General features: G+C 43.4%; 1 protein-coding gene across 5 annotated transcripts in view; it reads left to right on the top strand.

Moving 5' to 3' along the window:
• The window catches only part of LPIN2 (lipin 2), a 101,758-nt gene extending 87,319 nt beyond the window's left edge, over positions 1 to 14,439 (top strand). For all 5 annotated transcript variants that reach the window (XM_055323753.1, XM_055323757.1, XM_055323756.1 and 2 more), the window contains 13 exons: positions 884 to 983; positions 3,877 to 4,064; positions 5,912 to 6,005; positions 6,414 to 6,483; positions 7,435 to 7,524; positions 8,276 to 8,358; positions 9,396 to 9,540; positions 10,500 to 10,648; positions 11,185 to 11,271; positions 12,104 to 12,256; positions 12,655 to 12,769; positions 13,431 to 13,534; positions 13,876 to 14,439. In XM_055323753.1, the coding sequence (XP_055179728.1) occupies positions 884 to 983; positions 3,877 to 4,064; positions 5,912 to 6,005; positions 6,414 to 6,483; positions 7,435 to 7,524; positions 8,276 to 8,358; positions 9,396 to 9,540; positions 10,500 to 10,648; positions 11,185 to 11,271; positions 12,104 to 12,256; positions 12,655 to 12,769; positions 13,431 to 13,534; positions 13,876 to 14,020 (1,523 nt within the window). In that variant the 3' untranslated portion in view covers positions 14,021 to 14,439. The remainder of the gene's footprint in view (positions 1 to 883; positions 984 to 3,876; positions 4,065 to 5,911; positions 6,006 to 6,413; positions 6,484 to 7,434; positions 7,525 to 8,275; positions 8,359 to 9,395; positions 9,541 to 10,499; positions 10,649 to 11,184; positions 11,272 to 12,103; positions 12,257 to 12,654; positions 12,770 to 13,430; positions 13,535 to 13,875) is intronic.
• The last annotated feature ends 3,901 nt before the right edge of the window (positions 14,440 to 18,340 follow it).

The raw sequence follows: 18,340 nt of genomic DNA, 5'->3' as shown, positions 1-18,340 counted from the left end.
CCTTCAGATTAGGACACTGGTGACTGACTATAGTGGGCAGTACAAATCTGGAGGCTTAATTAGATTTGGGTTAAACATTATTTTTTGAGTTGAAGATTACCTGTGGGATATATTGAGTATTTCATACAGCATCTCCTAATGTCCCACTACTCATGATTCTTTTTTTTTTTAATTTTTTTTTTTAATTTTTATTTATTTATGATAGTCACAGAGACAGAGAGAGAGGCAGAGACACAGGCAGAGGGAGAAGCAGGCTCCATGCACCGGGAGCCCGATGTGGGATTCGATCCCGGGTCTCCAGGATCGCGCCCTGGGCCAAAGGCAGGCACCAAACCGCTGCGCCACCCAGGGATCCCCCACTACTCATGATTCTTAATGCAACAACCATTTGTTTAAAGTGTTGTCTGCCAGATTTCTCCATTGTAAAAAGATTTTTATCCTTTTGTGGTCAGAAAGTAATTATTGGTGATACTTGGACACCATGTGACTTGTCCTGTTTTAGCAACCCTTCCTCACAGTTTTAGAATACTGGCCTCTTTCTCAGTGCCAGTGATTTCATCAGGTTTCATCATGCTTCTTCATACCATAAGAAAACTTTATCATCAAATATAAATGATTTAGGACTAGGATTATGCATGTAACAATAAATGAAAGAATAAGTTAGCACATGTTTATTGTACAACTGTTATGTGCGTAACACCGAATTTCTCTTCCATTGGTGTGGATGGTTAAGAACCAACACAAGTGAATGGTTAGTTGACATCTTTAAAAATAAAATGGAGTTTGAATTATGGTTGGTTTTGTTTGCAAACCTTTGTGTGTTTTTTTGCAGAGTTGTAAATAACAAGTTTTTACCACTGATGTGTTTTTTTTATAAAAATAGGCGTCCACAAAAGAAGCCAGCACCAGGGACCTGATGATATTTACCTGGATGACCTAAAGGCTCTAGAACCTGAAGTTGCAGCGCTCTATTTCCCTAAAAGGTAGTGTATTTCTTACATGTTGAAGGGTAAACAGCTGTGAAATATAATGGCTGTTTCTAAAGCAAAACATTCTAAGAAAAAGGAGTAAGGTTATGGTGAGCGTTAGCTAAGTTGGATGATTGCTTCAGATTTTGGGAAATTCAGAAATTGTGTTTTGTTTGGACTATAGTGATTTGAAACTACTAATTTACCTATTTAGGGAGAAATTTTCAGTATAATGAGAAGAGGTATACTAGTTAAACCTATGTAAGGTTATACCACCAATGGTTATAACTTCAGATTAATTACAGTCATTAATATAAACTCAACATGTTTGGGAAAATTCATTAACGTTATTTCATTTATTATGTATTTTAAAGGTAATATGTCTTTATTCAAAAACAATTTATAAAGAATGTCTCCACTCCTTCAGTGAGTCTGAGCTCCCAGGCTTTTTCTGAACTTGGGCTGGGCCCAGTCAGACCCCATTCCAGCTAGTCTGTGTGCCCCACATTTTCTCTAGAGCTGTCACCGGTTGTCACCCTCCTTCCTTTTCCCTCTTTGAAGAACTCTAAAACCTCAGATATAGTGTATTTGTACTCTTGTCCAAAGTTCATGTCTATCCTTAGGGAAATTCCATTAGAAGATTCTGTGATTACAAAAAAACAGTTTACTTTTTCCTCACAGAAAGTATGGTTTGAATATACTGAGCTATAGGCACACATAATTAAACACTTCTAAATAAATTATTGAAAAATCTATTAAGTGTTTATTTAAAATGGAAAGATGGAGATTAAATGATGTTTAAAATTTTTTATAGATATTTTTGGAAGGTTCTCAAAGCTCCTTCCTACCTCTCTGCCCTAAATTTGTCTTAAAATATCTTCTTCACATAAAGTCATAGTTGGGTTTTTAAGGTGAAAGAACTAGAAGTCCTCCTTTTTTTTTTTTTCAGTGAGAAAGTGAAAACGTAGCTGTCTTAGAATTATCACTTTCAGATTTCCCAGTCCTTATTTATTAGTGTTCCAAGGATTGATGTCTTAGTTTCCCTTTTAAGAAAAGGGGAGGAGTGGATTGATTTTATTAAAAAAGGAGAGGAACTAATGCAACAGGACCTTACTGCATAGGGTCATTGCATATTTACCAAGTTAGTTTATTCCCTCCTGAACAAATTATGTCTTGAGACATTTTATAATTAAAGGTAGCAAAACTGTTGTAATGCTTACAAACATTTGTTAACTTTCATGATCCATGTCATCTTGACTGAGTATCCAGTATTTTTAATTATAGTTAAACTTTAATATACATCACATCACTAGTGGATTTGGCAGCATGTGGAGTCAGATGGCATCCTCCATGTATTTAGAGGTTACATTGGTTAGGATAACACTAGCTGCTCTGACAAACACAGGACTTCAGTGGCTTACCACAGTAGAAGTTGATCTCTTGCTCACATGATATTCCAGTGCTGGTGTTTGGTGTGAGGCACCTTGCACACAGGGATTCAAGAACACAAGCTTTTCTTCCATCTTGAGTCTCCACTGTTCCCTTCGGGCCTCTGTAGGGAAAGAAAGGCTCACACAGGGGAGTTTTCAGGAGCCAGGCTTAGGAAGGGCATGGCACGCCCCTTTAGTCCACATCTGAAAACTCGGTTATATGATCACACCTAACTACAAGGGGATCTAGCCATGGGCCCATGAGAAAGTGGAAACACATTACAGTTTTCTGTTTCTGTTTTACCCAGGGGTCAGCTTTGCCCTCTGACTCCAACATAATAGGTTTTGTTGCTTTACATTGGCTTTGGCTTTTTCACTATTTCCAGTGAAAAGAATATTTTGTTGATCTAATCTCAATATTGCGGTATAGGTGTGCATTGCTATTAAGAAAGAAAATTTCCAGAAACTTAAATCTTTTGTTGGTTCAAATGCAAAGCATAATAGCTTTGGAAACTGCTTCCTATTTATGGCCTATCCATACTCTGTTGCCACCTACTGCTCAAATTTGAGGAATCCCCCCCCAAAAAAAGATCATAAAGCTTCACTAGATCACATACATTTAAGTATATTGTTTTTTTGAATAAAATAAAAGAATTTGAGACTTCTAGAACAGTTTCTCACTGTGACATTAAATGTCCATTCAGAGGGCGTGAAGCAGTAAACATGAATAAGAAGCTTAAGGTACTATTTCCTTGTTCCTTTTTATTCAGGTTTATGCTCTGTTACAAAGTTACCCTCAGGATCATCTTCTAAATCCCGGCTTCTGTGCCTTTACCCTCTAGAAAAATGAAAATATTGAATAATTTAACCTTTAGTCCTGAACCTCACTAGTGTAAGAATAGTTTATTTCTAGTTTATTTCTTACAATATTTCTTTTCAAGGTTCGTCTACTTCCTGAGAATTTTCTCCTTCTTAATTTCTTTGTTCTACTTTGCAAAGTAACAGATGAATTTAGAAAAGCCTAGACAACTCTGAACTATAGTAATTTTCTACAGGATGTATATAGTACCACAGCTTTTTCTAGGAAATTAGGATCAAAGGTTTCCAAACATCAGATTTTTCTTAATTACTCTGTCATTTTCATCATGGAGATGTAAATAAATGGTTATAACTCTTTTACTCCTTTAATTAAAATCAGAAAGGCTGTAGTTGAAAAGTTTGTCTTACTGGGAATGCCTGTGGTGATTTTTATGTGACATATTTACTATACTCACAGTTAATTCCGCAGCAGTGCTATTGGGTTATTTTTAATGGCGGATTCTAAGCTCTATCTCAGAAAAGGTTCTGTAGGTTGGTCTGTTCCTTTTTTTAAGGGAATTATATTATTTGATTCAAGCCCCTAGAGTACCATGTAGTAAGGTAGGAATGCAAGAAGTTGAAATCAGTCAAATCCTTTTCTCCCCATCCCCTGCCCACAGTGAATCGGACCCTGGCTCTCGGCAGTGGCCCGAGTCTGACACGCTCTCTGGCTCCCAGTCCCCACAGTCTGTGGGAAGTGCGGCTGCAGATAGTGGCACCGAGTGTCTCTCAGATTCTGCTATGGACTTGCCTGATGTCACCCTCTCCCTTTGTGGGGGTCTAAGTGAAAACGGAGAAATTTCCAAAGGTACGTTGGGTAGTCATGCCATGTCTTCACTGGAGAAAGCAATCTGGTCATCACTTGATAGAAAACCTGCTGATTAGCCACTTCAGGGTATTAAATTCTGTAATAACCTTGTGCAGGTAACAGGTATCTCCCTAATGTCAGACCTTTAGTCCCTCATTTAAGGCACCTCCTATGGAGTGACCTTACATAAAAATGGCTTGGGTGAGTAAGAGTGTCTTGAAGATGCTCATGTCACTTGAAGACGGAGAATGCTCAGGCTGCCCTGTTTACAGAGTGGCCAGGGTCAGATCACATTGTGGCCATTTTCTTGTCTTTGATGTTGACATGTGTGGACTGGGGCCCAGCAGCCTCTTAGAAAGCACTGGGCCTGAGACATGAGAGTAAAGCCTGAAGTTGTGGAAAATTGTCGGTTGAGGAAATAGTCTTTCTGGCAAAAAGTAGAAGGGGTTACTTTCTGTCTCAGTCTTGAGACTTGGCCTCGGAAAGTACAGTTGTTCCAGAGAAAGGAAGGAGCTTAGTGGCGCCAATTCAGATGACTCTCAGGTAGATTGAGCACTCGTGTGTCTTCCCAAGTTCTTGGCCTTTCTGGTTTTACCTTCCTTTGTAACCTAAATTCTTAATATTTTCTCAGTTTGGCTGATGGCCCCTGATTGATTTTCCCCTAAGGAAAGATTTTCTTTCCACGACTAGTATCATCATTTGTCTTCTCTCCCCCCTCAACTCTCCCCCCTCAAAGCACCTGAAGTCCTGTATTGAGCAGACTGGGTGCCCTGAGTGTTACAGTTATGTTTTGCCTAATCTTTGCTCTTTTTAAAGGTCACAGGGTGCTCATTATGCCTCTTTATTCTCCATATCTTTATTCTGTGTGTTTTATTATTTGTAAGAAATCCAGAGTCTACTGTGGCCAGATAGCTCTTAATCCTCATAAACCTTAACTTTAAAAACTATATATATGGGAAGTGGAATGGAAAATACACAATGATATAAACTATAAAATTTATACTTAAAAAAATCTGGGTAACTTAGGTAGAATTTATTATTGGAGGAGGCAGATGGCAAGTAAAAGTGATTAATATACATCTTGCCAGGAGGAACAATCCTGGTGAGGAAATTCTCTGTTAACCTGCATCTACTAGAGTGCAGGTTTAGAAACTGATCATACAAATTCATGCAGAATCCTCATTCATTTCTCAAGAACTTGGAATTTATTTCTTGACAGACCCTAAACCAAATTCTGGTATGTGTTTATTAGTTTTTTTTCCTCCAAGCAATAGTAAAATGTTTTGATTATTTTTCTAATGTGGCATGCACTTAAAGCTGTGAGATCCCCATGAATATTCCCTAGTTAGGCGGTTGCCTGCCAGTTAAGTTTGTGTTAAGGATGAAGCTGCCGTTTTCATTAGTTCCAGAGAATGTGCACATGTGTGTCTTTGTGTCTTCCTCCACCCCCTTCCACATCTGTAATCTATTTTCCTAAAAGTCTGCTATATCCCTCTTGTGTTTTTTCGTTGTTGTGGTTTTGAGTGGTTGTCTTTCTTTCTTTCCTTTTTCCTTTTTCCTTTCCTTTCCTTTTTCCTTTCCTTTTTCCTTTCCTTTTTCCTTTCTTTCTTTCCTTTCTAACTGCAGGATGAGTGGTGGAATAGGGGAAGGATGATAGAAAAAGGAAGTGTTCTTTCTTATCCTGGATTTAAAAAAGTATATTTTGCTTTTGATGAATATAAAAAAGTTTTGTTTTTTAAAGGACTCATTTTATTCTATATATAGTTCCTTCAACGTAGAGTATTGTAATCTCGTTTAGGAATTTATGTAATCTCTAACCAAAGGATCGTTGTTATTTTACATTGCAGAAAAATTCATGGAGCATATCATTACTTATCATGAATTTGCAGAAAACCCTGGACTCATAGATAATCCTAACCTTGTAATACGGATATATAACCGGTAAATACTCTTGTTTTTATAATTGCTAAATACTCTTGGAGAGTTTTTTTCCAAAGTGGTGTTTTTAACTCTTATCATTTTCTTGCAATCAAATGTGCCATCTCCTATAAATGAACTAGTGGGCAGTGACTTTGAAGTGAAAGAGAAACCTCAGCCTTATTTTTCAATGAAGCAATGAAATGTTATTCTTAGATGTTTTACTGCTTGTCTGCTTAGAGAAGTTTGGCTTGAAGCAAAGGTCATTCATTCATTTGACCAAAAAAATTTAGTTGAACTTCGCTTCATTGAGAAGAATTAGGAATTTTATGTTTTTCTACGCTCATCCTCTTTTCGTTCTCCCTTTCTACCCCTTTCTCTACTCCCTCCCTTCTTCGTGTAACGGTTTTGCCCAATTTTTATTTCATACAGTTATTATAACTGGGCTTTGGCTGCTCCCATGATCCTTAGCTTGCAAGTATTCCAGAAGAGTCTGCCGAAGGTGAGATGATCCACGATTTGTTTTCCTTTTTAAAAATATTACAGCATACGATATTTAGAAACATCCATATGTGCACATTTCTAAACTGGGTACTATTCAGAGTTTGGTTTAAAATTAATTTAATATTCTAGATCCAAAGAGTTCTATGTGCCCACTCAAATTATCTCACACCCAAAATCTAGGAAATTTGCTGGGCTGCCATTGTCTTTGTCATTTTTATTAGATATTTGTATTGGTTTTTGACTAGGTATAAAAGTTGAGATTTTTTTCATTGTTAGTTAAGTACAGAATAAACAAAAAAAAAATTTCATCTCATTAATATGGAAAGCAGCAGCAAGAAGAGGTTGTGGCCACCAGAAGTATGACATCAGGGTGATTGGGTAAAGTTGTGGCCAGTAAGCGTGTTATGTAGAATCTGAAGGTTTGTTCCAAATCTGTCTGTGAGCCTGATTGGTCCTCATAACTCATAAGAACATGTTTTCTTTTTTGTTTTGTTTTGTATATTTTTTTATTGGAGTTCGATTTGCCAAAATATAGCATAACACCCAGTGCTCATTCCGTCAAGTGGCCCCCTCAGTGCCCGTCACCCAGTCTCCCCATCCCCCCTGCCCACCTCCCTTTCCACCACCCCTTGTTCGTTTCCCAGAGTTAGGAGTCTCTCAGAGAAAATGTTTTCCAAGGATAAAGAAATGAGATCAGCTGACCTGCCAGCCCCCTGCTCCTAAATAGCCAGACCACCTGGTCTCTTACCACAGAACTGCCACAAAGCTATGCTACTACAAAAGAGGACTGCCTACCTTTCAGAGGTGTTACAGACTCTAGAGGAGTTTGGGAGGTGGGAAGAATGCTGCTCACATTCCATAATGAGGCACCATCCTGCAGACTGCTGGTGGAAAGTAGTTGGGTGCTTTGTGACAAATGGCTAGGCTGACCCAAGTCAATTGTTTCCAGGCCACAGTTGAGTCCTGGGTCAAAGATAAGATGCCAAAGAAATCTGGTCGCTGGTGGTTTTGGCGTAAGAGAGAGAGCATGACCAAACAGGTAACTGACCTGGAGGGGGGGTAATTTTTTTCTGTGGACTGAAAAGAAGTGAATCATTAATTTGTTCAAAAAACCTTTTTGCCAAGCACAGGAAAGTCAATTTGGGCTATAGAATACTCTCCTGCAATAATAATGGTCACCATTTTGAATAGTTAGATGTGCAGGAACCATGCTAGATGCTTTATTTGCCTCTCTTTGCTGCAGCCTAACAGTATAGATGTTTGAGCTCCCACTTTCCACCAAAGAAATGGGCACAGAGAGGTAATGTAGCCTGACCAAGGACACGTAACTGCTGAGGGGTGGAGCTGGGGTTTGGCCATGAATCAAGCTCCAAAGCCTGTGCTCTTTCTGCTTTGCTTACTGCATTACCTTCCAGATAGAAGCGAGAACTTGTCCTCCTACCAAGGAGGAGACCCTGGTGGCAGTGGCCTCAGTGACTTCTGTACTATAGGTGTCCCTGCAAAGACCTAATCAGTGTGGGCTGGTTGTATTCTATTCTGTGACTTGAAATGGTGCCCTTTTAAAATTTTTACTTGTGACTTTGCAGTGACAGCTTTTTGCATAGCAGCACATGACCTCTGTCTCTGATTTCTATCCTTTGGCTCAAAGTAGAGAAAATCTGCTTAAGCATTTTTAAGTTGTGGATTCAGAAAACCATTTTACTCATTCCTAGAAAGGGCTGCTGATAAATTTTTACCTGTCAGTCATTGGGAGGGAAAAACTGTACATTGCCATTGTTATCTTGTTTTAGCTGCCAGAGGCCAAGGAAGGGAAATCCGAGGTGCCACCAACCAGTGATCTGCCATCGAGCGCAAAGGAGCCAGCCAGTGGCAGGTGGGGTGCCCTGTCCTTCCTCTGGGCTCACAGTACTTGGGCTACCTCTGCTTTTTAGCCATTGTATTCAAATTGATTTTGACAGTTTTGTTTAATTTTTAGTCAAAAATGTCTTACGGACAAGCATGTTGGGCATGGTTGGTGCCTCTCCATTAGCAGATGATAACTTCTGCTTTTCTTAAAAATATAATCAGCTGAGAGGACTGAAGGTACCCATCACTGCTTTTTCAATGCCTTGCTCCCATCCTGGAGCTGTGGAATCAGATGCCTGTGAAATGGAGGCCTGTGGGAAGGAGATCTAGAGGAGTCTTGAGATGTGCTGTCCCTGGTGTCCTGTCAGGCGCACAGGGAGATGGAAAAGAATTTCAGAGGGTGCCTGGCTGGCTCATAGCATGTGACTCTTGATCTCAGGGTCATGAGTTCCAGTCCCCCATTGGGTATAGAGATTACTTTAAATTTTTTTTAAAAATCAAAAATTGGTGTGGGTCCATTTCATTTCTTAGAAGGAGTAGCACCCCTCTGGATATTTGTTTTGGCTGACCCTAAAAGGAGGTGCCACCATGTACCCCATCCTTCCTGCTGTTCTTGGACTTCTCCAGCCAGATTCTTTCTCCTGTTCTAACTGTAATTCAGCAGTTGGTCTAAGCCTGAGCATTCATTTCCTTGCTCTCTACTCTCTTTTTTTAAAGAAAGATCAAATCTTTCTTTTTAGTTTTTAAAATCAGTGTAAGCCATTATATTTTCTGCAGTTTGCATTTTTTGAAACATATGTATCTTTTTTAGCAGGAGTCAGTAGACTTAAGAGCATTTACTGGTCTTAGCAGAAAATAGTTGGTCATGGTCAGACTGTAACTGCAGGGTTAATCACAAGAGTGAGGAGGAAGGTGTCCTCACTTCACGATAGGAGTACTCAGGAAACAGAAGAAATTTTCCCATCCCTAGAATGGATGTGGGATCTTGTCTTGATCCTACATGAAAAGCTCTTCTCAGTAAAAATGGTCTGCTGCCTCTTGAGTAACTGGATTGCTCTTGAATAGGCTGACTGAGGATGACTCATCGAGTGATGAGGGGTCCCAGGAGCTCGAAGAGTCCATCAAAGTGGACCCTGTTCCCACAGAGCCCCCAAGCCATGGCAGCACAACCTCATATAAGAAGTCTCTTCGACTCTCTTCGGACCAGATTGTGAGTCGTGTGTGATACATGTGGATCCAGTCAGCTTGTTTTAGTAACTGTTTAATTGGACATGCTTCCTCTTCTGTCCACACTATCCCAAGCCCTGCACGCAAGACATGGTGGTGTGTGATTGTATAAACGCTCACATAAAGTAGGACGGCATCTCCCACCGCTGGGGACCACCTGGGGAACCTGGGACATGGCTTCTTTCTCCACCCTAGATTTCCACTTCAGTCTCTCAGAATGAACCAAGGGATCTGTATTTTAACCTGTTTCCTAGATGACTCTTACACAGCCAGCCCATTTCTGAGCCATATACTGTCTTTTAGGATCTACAACAACAGAGAAAAATGACATTTTCTTATTTAGATCCAGTTTCCTCTTTCCTGTTTATTTGTCACTCCTTTTCCTCTGTTTTCAGTTTGAGATGGTCTTGCCCCTAGGGCAGTCTGGTTGGAGGAAGAGCCAGAGACATTTGGTTTTTTAGGTGAAACCAGAAAAAATCTCTTAGAATTCGAGAACATCATTCAGGCAATAGCTCCCTCAGCTTCTTGTGAGCAAGCTGTATGTGCAGCACTGGCTGGATGTGTGCCAGCATAACAGAAACCATCCTGCCTTGAGCTGAGGCCCTGAAACACTGGTGGGGATTTTGTAAATATTCAGACTCTCTTGCAAGCTCTATGGCTGTATGTCTTTAGCTGATTTTTTTTATTTTATTACAATAATCTGATTTATGTATTTCTTTCCATTCTTTATATGTCCCCCTCCACCCACACACACACACACACACACGTACATACTTTAGAGATTAGGGTCCTTTTTCACTTAACATTATATCTTAGCAATCTCTCAATGACTATTGGAAACTGACTTTTATCTGTTTTTATGTAATTTCATCAAAATGACATACCGTTAATTTTCAAAATCATTGCTCTATGATTTTCTTATTCTTTTACTTTTAATAAAAGGCAAAACTGAAGCTCCAAGATGGCCCAAATGATGTCGTGTTTAGTATTACAACCCAGTATCAAGGTACCTGCCGCTGTGCAGGGACCATTTACCTGTGGAACTGGAATGACAAGATCATCATTTCTGATATTGATGGGACAATAACCAAGTAAGCACGAGCCTGTGGTGGGCGGCCATGGGGGAGGTGAGGGGCCCCATTGCAGAGAGGGTTGAGGGTAAGGGATCCCTCCGTGTCAGGAAGGTTTGTAAACTATACACACTGAGACTCACATGCTGAGATCACACATGGTCATACACAGGGCCATGCTGTGGTTAGAGAAGATGAGTGGAGCCATACAAATTAGGATTGAGGGTAACTTTTGGAAAGATTCAGTTATGTGGTCCCCAAGTTCCAGCATTAAAAAATTTAAAGTAAGAAGATGTTGCAATTAGGGAGGAAGAAAAGAAGATGTGTGGTTATAAATTATCTCTGAAAAGGAACATCTGGCTTCTTCTTTTTGAAGTTCCTCCGAGGGTGGGTTTGCAGGGAACTGCCACACTGTTGCATAAGCCATAACAAAGTTGCCCTTGTAGATTAGATCGTTCCCCCAACCCTGCTGCTACCCTATGATTTTTAGCAGCTGGTATTGAACTAGGCTCTATGTGCTTCATTCCTGATACTTTTTCGTATTTCTCCCCTCTCAGATCTGATGCTTTGGGCCAGATTCTTCCACAGCTGGGTAAAGACTGGACTCATCAGGGTATAGCAAAGCTCTACCACTCCATCAACGAGTAGGTGTCTTGTCCCACATGTCCCATGTGCTTGAGTAGCCTCACAAAGAAAAGTGCCAGCCACCATTCATGAAGCGGTTGCTGTTACACGTCTCACCCGTCTCCTTTCCACCTCACAGCGTTACGAGTTGGAGGCACCACATGCTTCTACAGTTCTAGTTATCCTTTAGGGGCTTAGCTTTAACTTAACAGGAGAGCCAGTTTTCATTTTGGTTTTATTAATTGGGTTTTTTAAAAACCTGATTTCATTGAGTAGGTAATACATGCATGCATGGGGGAGACATTTTGCCCATGTGGTCCTCTCTGTTGGGGCAACAGGAAGACAGTGCTGTGGCTTTTGTGGACCATGATACATATGAGTTAAGTTGATTGGGAAACTCAGTGTCTTAACCATTAGTTGAAAATGCCCATAATAGGAAAATTGTGTATCTGTTCCCCAGGGATGATTTTGTTCCTTTTTTTACAGAATGGTTTGCATTTTACAAATTGTCTTTATAAATAAGATCCTTTGCAACTTTCCTTTATGGCAGATAGTTTAAAGGTAGTCCAAGATTTTTGTTCTGTGACTTGACTTTTGTGGACTAGATGCTAAAGATACATCAATACTTACGAATTTAGCAAATGCCTGGTTGTATATACCTCCCTGTTTCCCCGCGGTGTTTTCCATGATATCTTTATAATCTTAACTGCTTTCCTTATTAAATTCAAGAATTTGATTTTCACAATAAATGAAAAGAACTGTATGTGGATCTGTTAAAAGAATAGTGCCTTTTTTTTTTTTTCTTTAACTTTGACGAAAGGATGCTTCTAAACAGGACATGTTGTCTTTCAGGAATGGCTACAAGTTCCTATACTGCTCCGCACGTGCCATTGGCATGGCTGACATGACCCGTGGTTACCTGCACTGGGTCAATGACAAGGGTACCATCTTGCCTCGGGGCCCTCTCATGTTGTCCCCCAGCAGCCTGTTCTCTGCCTTCCACAGGTACCTCTCCTGCATGCACACTTGTATGTCCACTCCCTGGGGGGGAAGGGGCCTGAATGGGGAGGTGAAAGGTCAAGCTCACTGTAAGGGTTTGTATCTGATTCTGAGCTTCTGCATCTCTTGGTTCTTGGCTCCCCCAGGGCACTATAACCCTGAGCTCACCCAGTCTGTGTCAGACATCATCCAAAAAAGTCAAACTGTCAAAGCTTTCTCTATCCCTAAACCCCTACACTCGGAATCTTAGTCTGTCTTAACTGGCACAGAAGGAGAGAGAGAGATACCAGTTACAAAAGGTTTTTTTATATGATTGGGAGTACTGACATCTTTTCAGGATCGCACACCAGGGAAAGCTGCCATTTTTATTTGCTCATTGTATTTGTATTTTTTTTTCCCCTTAGGGAAGTGATAGAAAAGAAGCCAGAGAAGTTCAAAATTGAGTGTCTAAACGATATCAAGAATCTGTTTGCCCCATCTAAGCAGCCCTTTTATGCTGCCTTTGGAAACCGTCCAAATGTAAGTGTCTCCTCTGAACTTCACATTCTGATGAGGGTAAAATTCATAGGACTGTAGTTTTTAGGGTATAGCCATGTCCTCATTCTCAAACCAAGTATATAAGCGAAATGAATGTTCTGCTAAATGGTTTTCATGTATCTGTTCCAAATTTCTGCCATTGTGGGGAGGTCTTGTAGGTGGATGCCTGCCCTAGAGTTTTGGTGAAAGAAAAAGGGCACCTTGTTTCTCTAGATTTGATTCATCTCCTCAGGTAGCTCTGACTCATGTTCTAAGTGGTTCTAAGCTGTGTCCTTAGATCCACCCCACAGAGTGCTCAGCCTTCACTAATGCTTCCCAAACCTGCTTCCCCACAGACGGGGCTCTCCATTTCCAGAGGGTGTTGCTCTCTGGCCTCTGGCAGGCAGCAGGCATCTCCTTCTCCAGGGCCCCTGGCCTCTGCTCAGCGCCCAATTTACTGACTCTCTGAGCGCCCTTGCATTGGGCTCCACTCTTCAGTTTGGGTTTGTTTAAAGCTCAGTTTCAGTGGCAGAGCTGCACTGTGCCAACTCCACATGTTTTCTGTAGACAGTCATCTGTGCAATTCTCTGGCTCACAAGGAACCAGAGAAGCATCTCCTAATTTCTTCTCTCATAATAACCCTATTTAATGTTTTCTTGTCCAGGATGTCTATGCTTACACACAAGTTGGAGTTCCAGACTGCAGAATATTCACCGTGAACCCCAAGGGTGAATTAATACAAGAAAGGACCAAAGGAAACAAGTCCTCGTAAGTGTGTTCTTATTTCTCAGTCCACCACCCTGCAGCCAGGGTGAAGTTGGAGATGGAGAATCTGAGGATCCGACCCCACTCGAAATATCGGAGCTATACCTGCCTTTGGGAGGCTTTCCTCTTTGCCTGGGTGTTTTCTTGTCTGTAATAGCAGGTATAATAGGATCGCTACGATCCTAGACTCTGAAGAGGAGGGCCATGCACCGGGAAGGGATGGCTGGCTTCTCAGGTGCCACTGCTCTGAGGAGCCTCAGTAACTGCTTCCCGGCCTTCAGTCTTGTGCCCTCACCTGCTTCAGAGGGGCAGTTTATGCATTTCTCCCCAATCCCTTCTCCTAGGTACCACAGGCTGAGCGAACTCGTGGAGCACGTGTTCCCACTTCTCAGTAAGGAACAGAACTCTGCCTTTCCCTGCCCAGAGTTCAGCTCCTTCTGCTACTGGCGGGACCCGATCCCCAAAGTGGACCTGGATGACCTGGCGTGAGGTGACACCTCCAGGGGGAGGTCCTCAGTCCCTCACCTCACAGCAAGGGAAGGTGACCAGCGCTTCTGCTGGGCAGAGGACATTGGGCAACCCTGCAAGCCACAGGTGCAGGACGAGACCCATGTGGATGGCTGGGCACCAGCAGGCACTGGGAGAGTCCTGGAGCTGCAACCGTGGTCCTCCTTCCCCTTCCCAGGCCTGGTAGGGCTGTGACCCAGTGCCCTGGCCAGGGTTGGAGGGGAGGGGGGTAGCGGAGGAGCTCGGACCTGCGGTCGGAGGCCTGGGCTCCTAGTGCTGTGGTCCTCATACACGTGCTGTGTCAGGTGTGTGCTGGTGCTCCTTAAACTGAATGATTTAAAAGGAAGAAAGAAGCTGAGAGGGGACCAAAACATGTATACAGTAAAGTGTTATAATTTCCACTGGGCAGTTGAGAGTGTTTCTCTCTACAACCAGGGCTTTCTTTAGGCAATCAGGGTCCACTGAGCTGCTTCAGGTCCAGTTAGTGACATGGTTCAAACCACCTGTGCACATTTCTGCCGTGGGCTCTTTCTTCCGTACCACAGGGAAACAGGACATCTGCTTGGGTGGGCTGCTCCCAACGGGGCCTGGGTCATGAGTCCCAGTCCCCCAGATGGGGGCTTCTGGAGAAGAAGAGCCCCTTAGCTCATTGCCTTCTCAACTGTGACTAGCCCGGAAGTTGTCTTGGACCTGGTTAGGCGAACAGGTCTTGCCGTCTGTTTGGTGCCTGTAAGGAGAGCACTGATGGCAGACATTGATTGGACAAGCTACAGCTCGGTTTTCAGGGAGGCCTTAGCAATGCAGATCTGCACTCTTGTGGGGTCTTGGAAGAGCCTTTTTCCGTGTCCCTCTGCCTGCAACTCTCTCCCAGCCTGGGTGTAATGAGTCAGCAGTCCGAGCAGACCCCACCAGGGGTGGGCCTGCCCCGTCAGCCCCTCCAGGACTGAGAGGCTGGGTGGTGAGGGTCAGCTCCGTGTTGGAATCCAGAGGACTACTGGAGAGGAGGCACACATGCACACAGGCCTTGGCCGCGGTCAGCCAAGTCCAGGGCAGAGAGCGGGAGCTGCGGGTCCAGACGCCCGTGGGGGCGGCTTCCTGTCCACCTCCACTTGCCCGGCCCACGCTGTGGTGCTCTCCTCGCACTCCTCATTCCAGTCCACCTCACTCGGGTAATACTGACCTAGAGATGCAGAAGGGGGGTGGTTATTTTTCCAGACTGGAGAGTTGGAAGCCCTTTTAGTCCGGCCATCTGTCCTAGTGGATACGGAGGTGATGGCCCAGCCCTCTGAACACAGTGCTCAGTGGCTGAACATGGCAGCGCGTACTCCAAAGGAGGAGCGACAGGTGCTGCTTCCAGCGCATGCACCCCACCTTTCACAGTACGAGGACTAGTCATTGAAAGAGTTTATGTACAGTAGGTTAGGCAAACTAGGTTATGCTTAGAGGAAGTTGTGCCCAGTTAGTGAATTCAGCAGTGCGGGCCTCCCAGACTCTCCACGTTGGTTGCACAGGAGGAGCCTGAGCTTTTGTGCTGAACCTCAGCTGCCAGGGCTTCTCTGCATGCTGCGGTACAGGAATCTTCTTGACTTCTGTAGTCCTCTATAGGCTGTCCTTTAAAGAGTTTTTGATGAGACAGTTTCTTTTCCTTGATAAACTCTTCTCTGTGGACACATGGGCCTCGTAAAGGTCCCGCCCAGGAGCCCAGCCTGCCAGCCCCTGCCCAGGGCAGCTGACCCCTCCGGCCCTGTGTCCATAAGCACTAGACTTTGTCGTTTTTGTTGCTGCAGGTTGATCCAGTGGGTACCTTTGCTAATTAATGTGAGTCTTTTTCCTTATTTAAAGGAGTCCCTCTTGCTGAAAGTAGATGATTACTATCACTCTAGTGTTACAGAAGTATTAAGTTTGTGCTGAAACCCATTGCCATTTGGTACAAATGACATTTGTTCTTTCTGTGAAAGAGAGTTACCCTCAAGTGTGTTTGTACACCAACCCTTCCCATGGTGAGTTACTGAAGGAGCCCGAGCCTCGTGCTGCTTTCGGTGATCGGCGGTCTCGTGGGGTGATCGCCGGCGGATTGGGCTTTTCAGAGTCATTGTTTTGGTTGGTCTACTGCTGCAGTGGCCTTGGCCCCTTTCCCACTCTCCAGTTCAGCCCGACTTGAGTATATGCCTTGATACCCACGTGCCGAAGCTTGTGTGGCCCTGGCGCCAATGTCTGCATCTCCAGCAGGCGTTGGGACGTGCACGTGCAGGCCCGGAAGCATGCACACTTAGCCCCCGTGTGAGAACTGTTTGCTGTGCTCAGAACCATCTGCATAGTTTTCAGCTGGAAAAGAAAAAAGTTACAGGGTGATGTCCTAAAATGAAAGCTGCTGACAGTCGCAGGGAGAACAGCTGAGGACCCATAGCCAGCGACACAACCAGAAGGTGCCTGTGTCCTGGAGGCACATGTGTGGCCCTTCTGGGCTCTGTTCCCGAAGGTGCAGGCAGGACCTTTACAAACAGATAGTAAATGCTTTCTCCTTCTGCTAGTTGGTGAAAACAGCCTCTTCCAGGGAATTTTAGCATCTTTTTAAGTATCTTGTTTACTCTGGGAAGCCTTGTTTTCCTATTTTAGAACATGCTGTGTTTAATGAAACTGGTTAAAAGTTGAGTTTTTGTTTAAGTGCTCTTTCCAGGTGAAAACTACTTTTTTGGTTTGTTTTGACAGTAAGAAAGGGAGGGGGGAATCTTTGTTGTTTTAATTTAATAATTACAGTTAGTCTATGATGAAGTATTCGATTCTTAGCAATGCCACTAATAAGTTTTAAGTTGTCAGGAATTGTGAACATCCATACGGTACTCTTGGTCCTGGCAAAGACCGTTACCCTGAGATAAATGGCTCATATTTTGGTGCAGTGTTTGATGTTCAAAACAAGATGTTATAACAATAAACAAACGTAAACCGAATGCATTTGACTCCTTCCTTTAGAGGACATTTGAACCATCGTCTCTGTACTCTTGCCAGAAATTGGTAATTTCCATAAATCAGCATTTTGATCTTTGCTGACACTTACATTCGTCTACAGAAAGGACTTCTTTTTGGTGCTTGTTTTCATAAAACCTGATTCCAAAAGTGAGGCATTGCCCACGGGAACGAACCTCTCTTGCTTTGTAGGCTCTGCCAGAGAGTGATTCATTCATACATAGTGATTCCTGGGGTGTTCTCGCTGCACGCTCTAGGCTGGGTCCTCACACCCCCTCAGCCATTCAGGCCTCAACCCCTGGGAGGCCTGCTCAGAGCTGTTGCCACCCCCCCTTTCCTTAAACCCTCTCTCCAGGTGAGTACCACCTAGCAGTTCTGATGCTCTCAGCAGCCTCGGAGACTCAAAGTGATCTTGAATCAAAAACCACACCCCACATGCTATTTAAATGAGTATCTTTTCCCCTCGGATTGCCGGACTCTACCACACGCAGCATATGCTGGACAGGAATCCCAGAGTCCTCCTTGAGAGCCTGCCTTCCAGTAGGGAAAGCTTTCCATGTTGTGCTGCTTTGCCTGGATGTGAGCAGCGTGAGGGACCATGCTCCTTGGGGTGTACTTAGGGAACAGAAAGATGCGCTCAGAGGGCAGTTGACTGTAGAGGGGCCAGCTTGCAGTGGCACCGCAAGGGCTCATCCCTGCAGCTAAGGGTGTAGCCTGCCTGTTTCCTTCTTTGATCGGACAGTGTAGGGGAAGAAGGTAACATGTCCAGAAAGTGGGTGCAGATGTACATGAAGCCATGTTTTAGATCTGCAAGCATGGACTGTCTCTCTAATCATAAACACTCAAATTTCAGTCGTTAGAAACCACAGGACTGAAGATGATGGTAGGGCCACTGAGAAAGCTAGATTAATGCACTACCATGGAATGAACTGCAAATGCAGTGTGCACTGATTTGCATTTTTTAGTGCTGGTGGTATTATTCTGTTCATTTTTTTTTTTTTTTTTTTTTTTTTTGAGACACAGAGAGAGGCAGAGACACAGGCAGAGAGAGGAGAAGCAGGCTCCCTGCACGGAGCCCGATGCGGGACTCGATCCCAGGACTCCAGGATCACACCCTGACCCAAAGGCAGACGCCCAAACAATGAGCCACCCAGGCATCCCTCTGTTCAACATTTAAATGAGGCCATTTGTTAATGTTCCGTGTGGGGGAGAAAAAAATGTCCCAGTCCTGTCTCTGCATAAGTGCATGCCTTGACCTTTTTCTTGGCAACAGTGCCTTTGAGAAGTCCTGTCCTGGTACCTAAGTCCTCGGCACGTAGCTTCAGGCCTGTGGACACT

The sequence above is a fragment of the Nyctereutes procyonoides genome, unplaced genomic scaffold (genome assembly GCF_905146905.1).
Source record: "Nyctereutes procyonoides isolate TBG_1078 unplaced genomic scaffold, NYPRO_anot_genome, whole genome shotgun sequence".
NCBI classification, from domain to species: Eukaryota; Metazoa; Chordata; class Mammalia; order Carnivora; family Canidae; genus Nyctereutes; species Nyctereutes procyonoides.
This window is presented reverse-complemented; position numbering and strand designations above follow the sequence as displayed.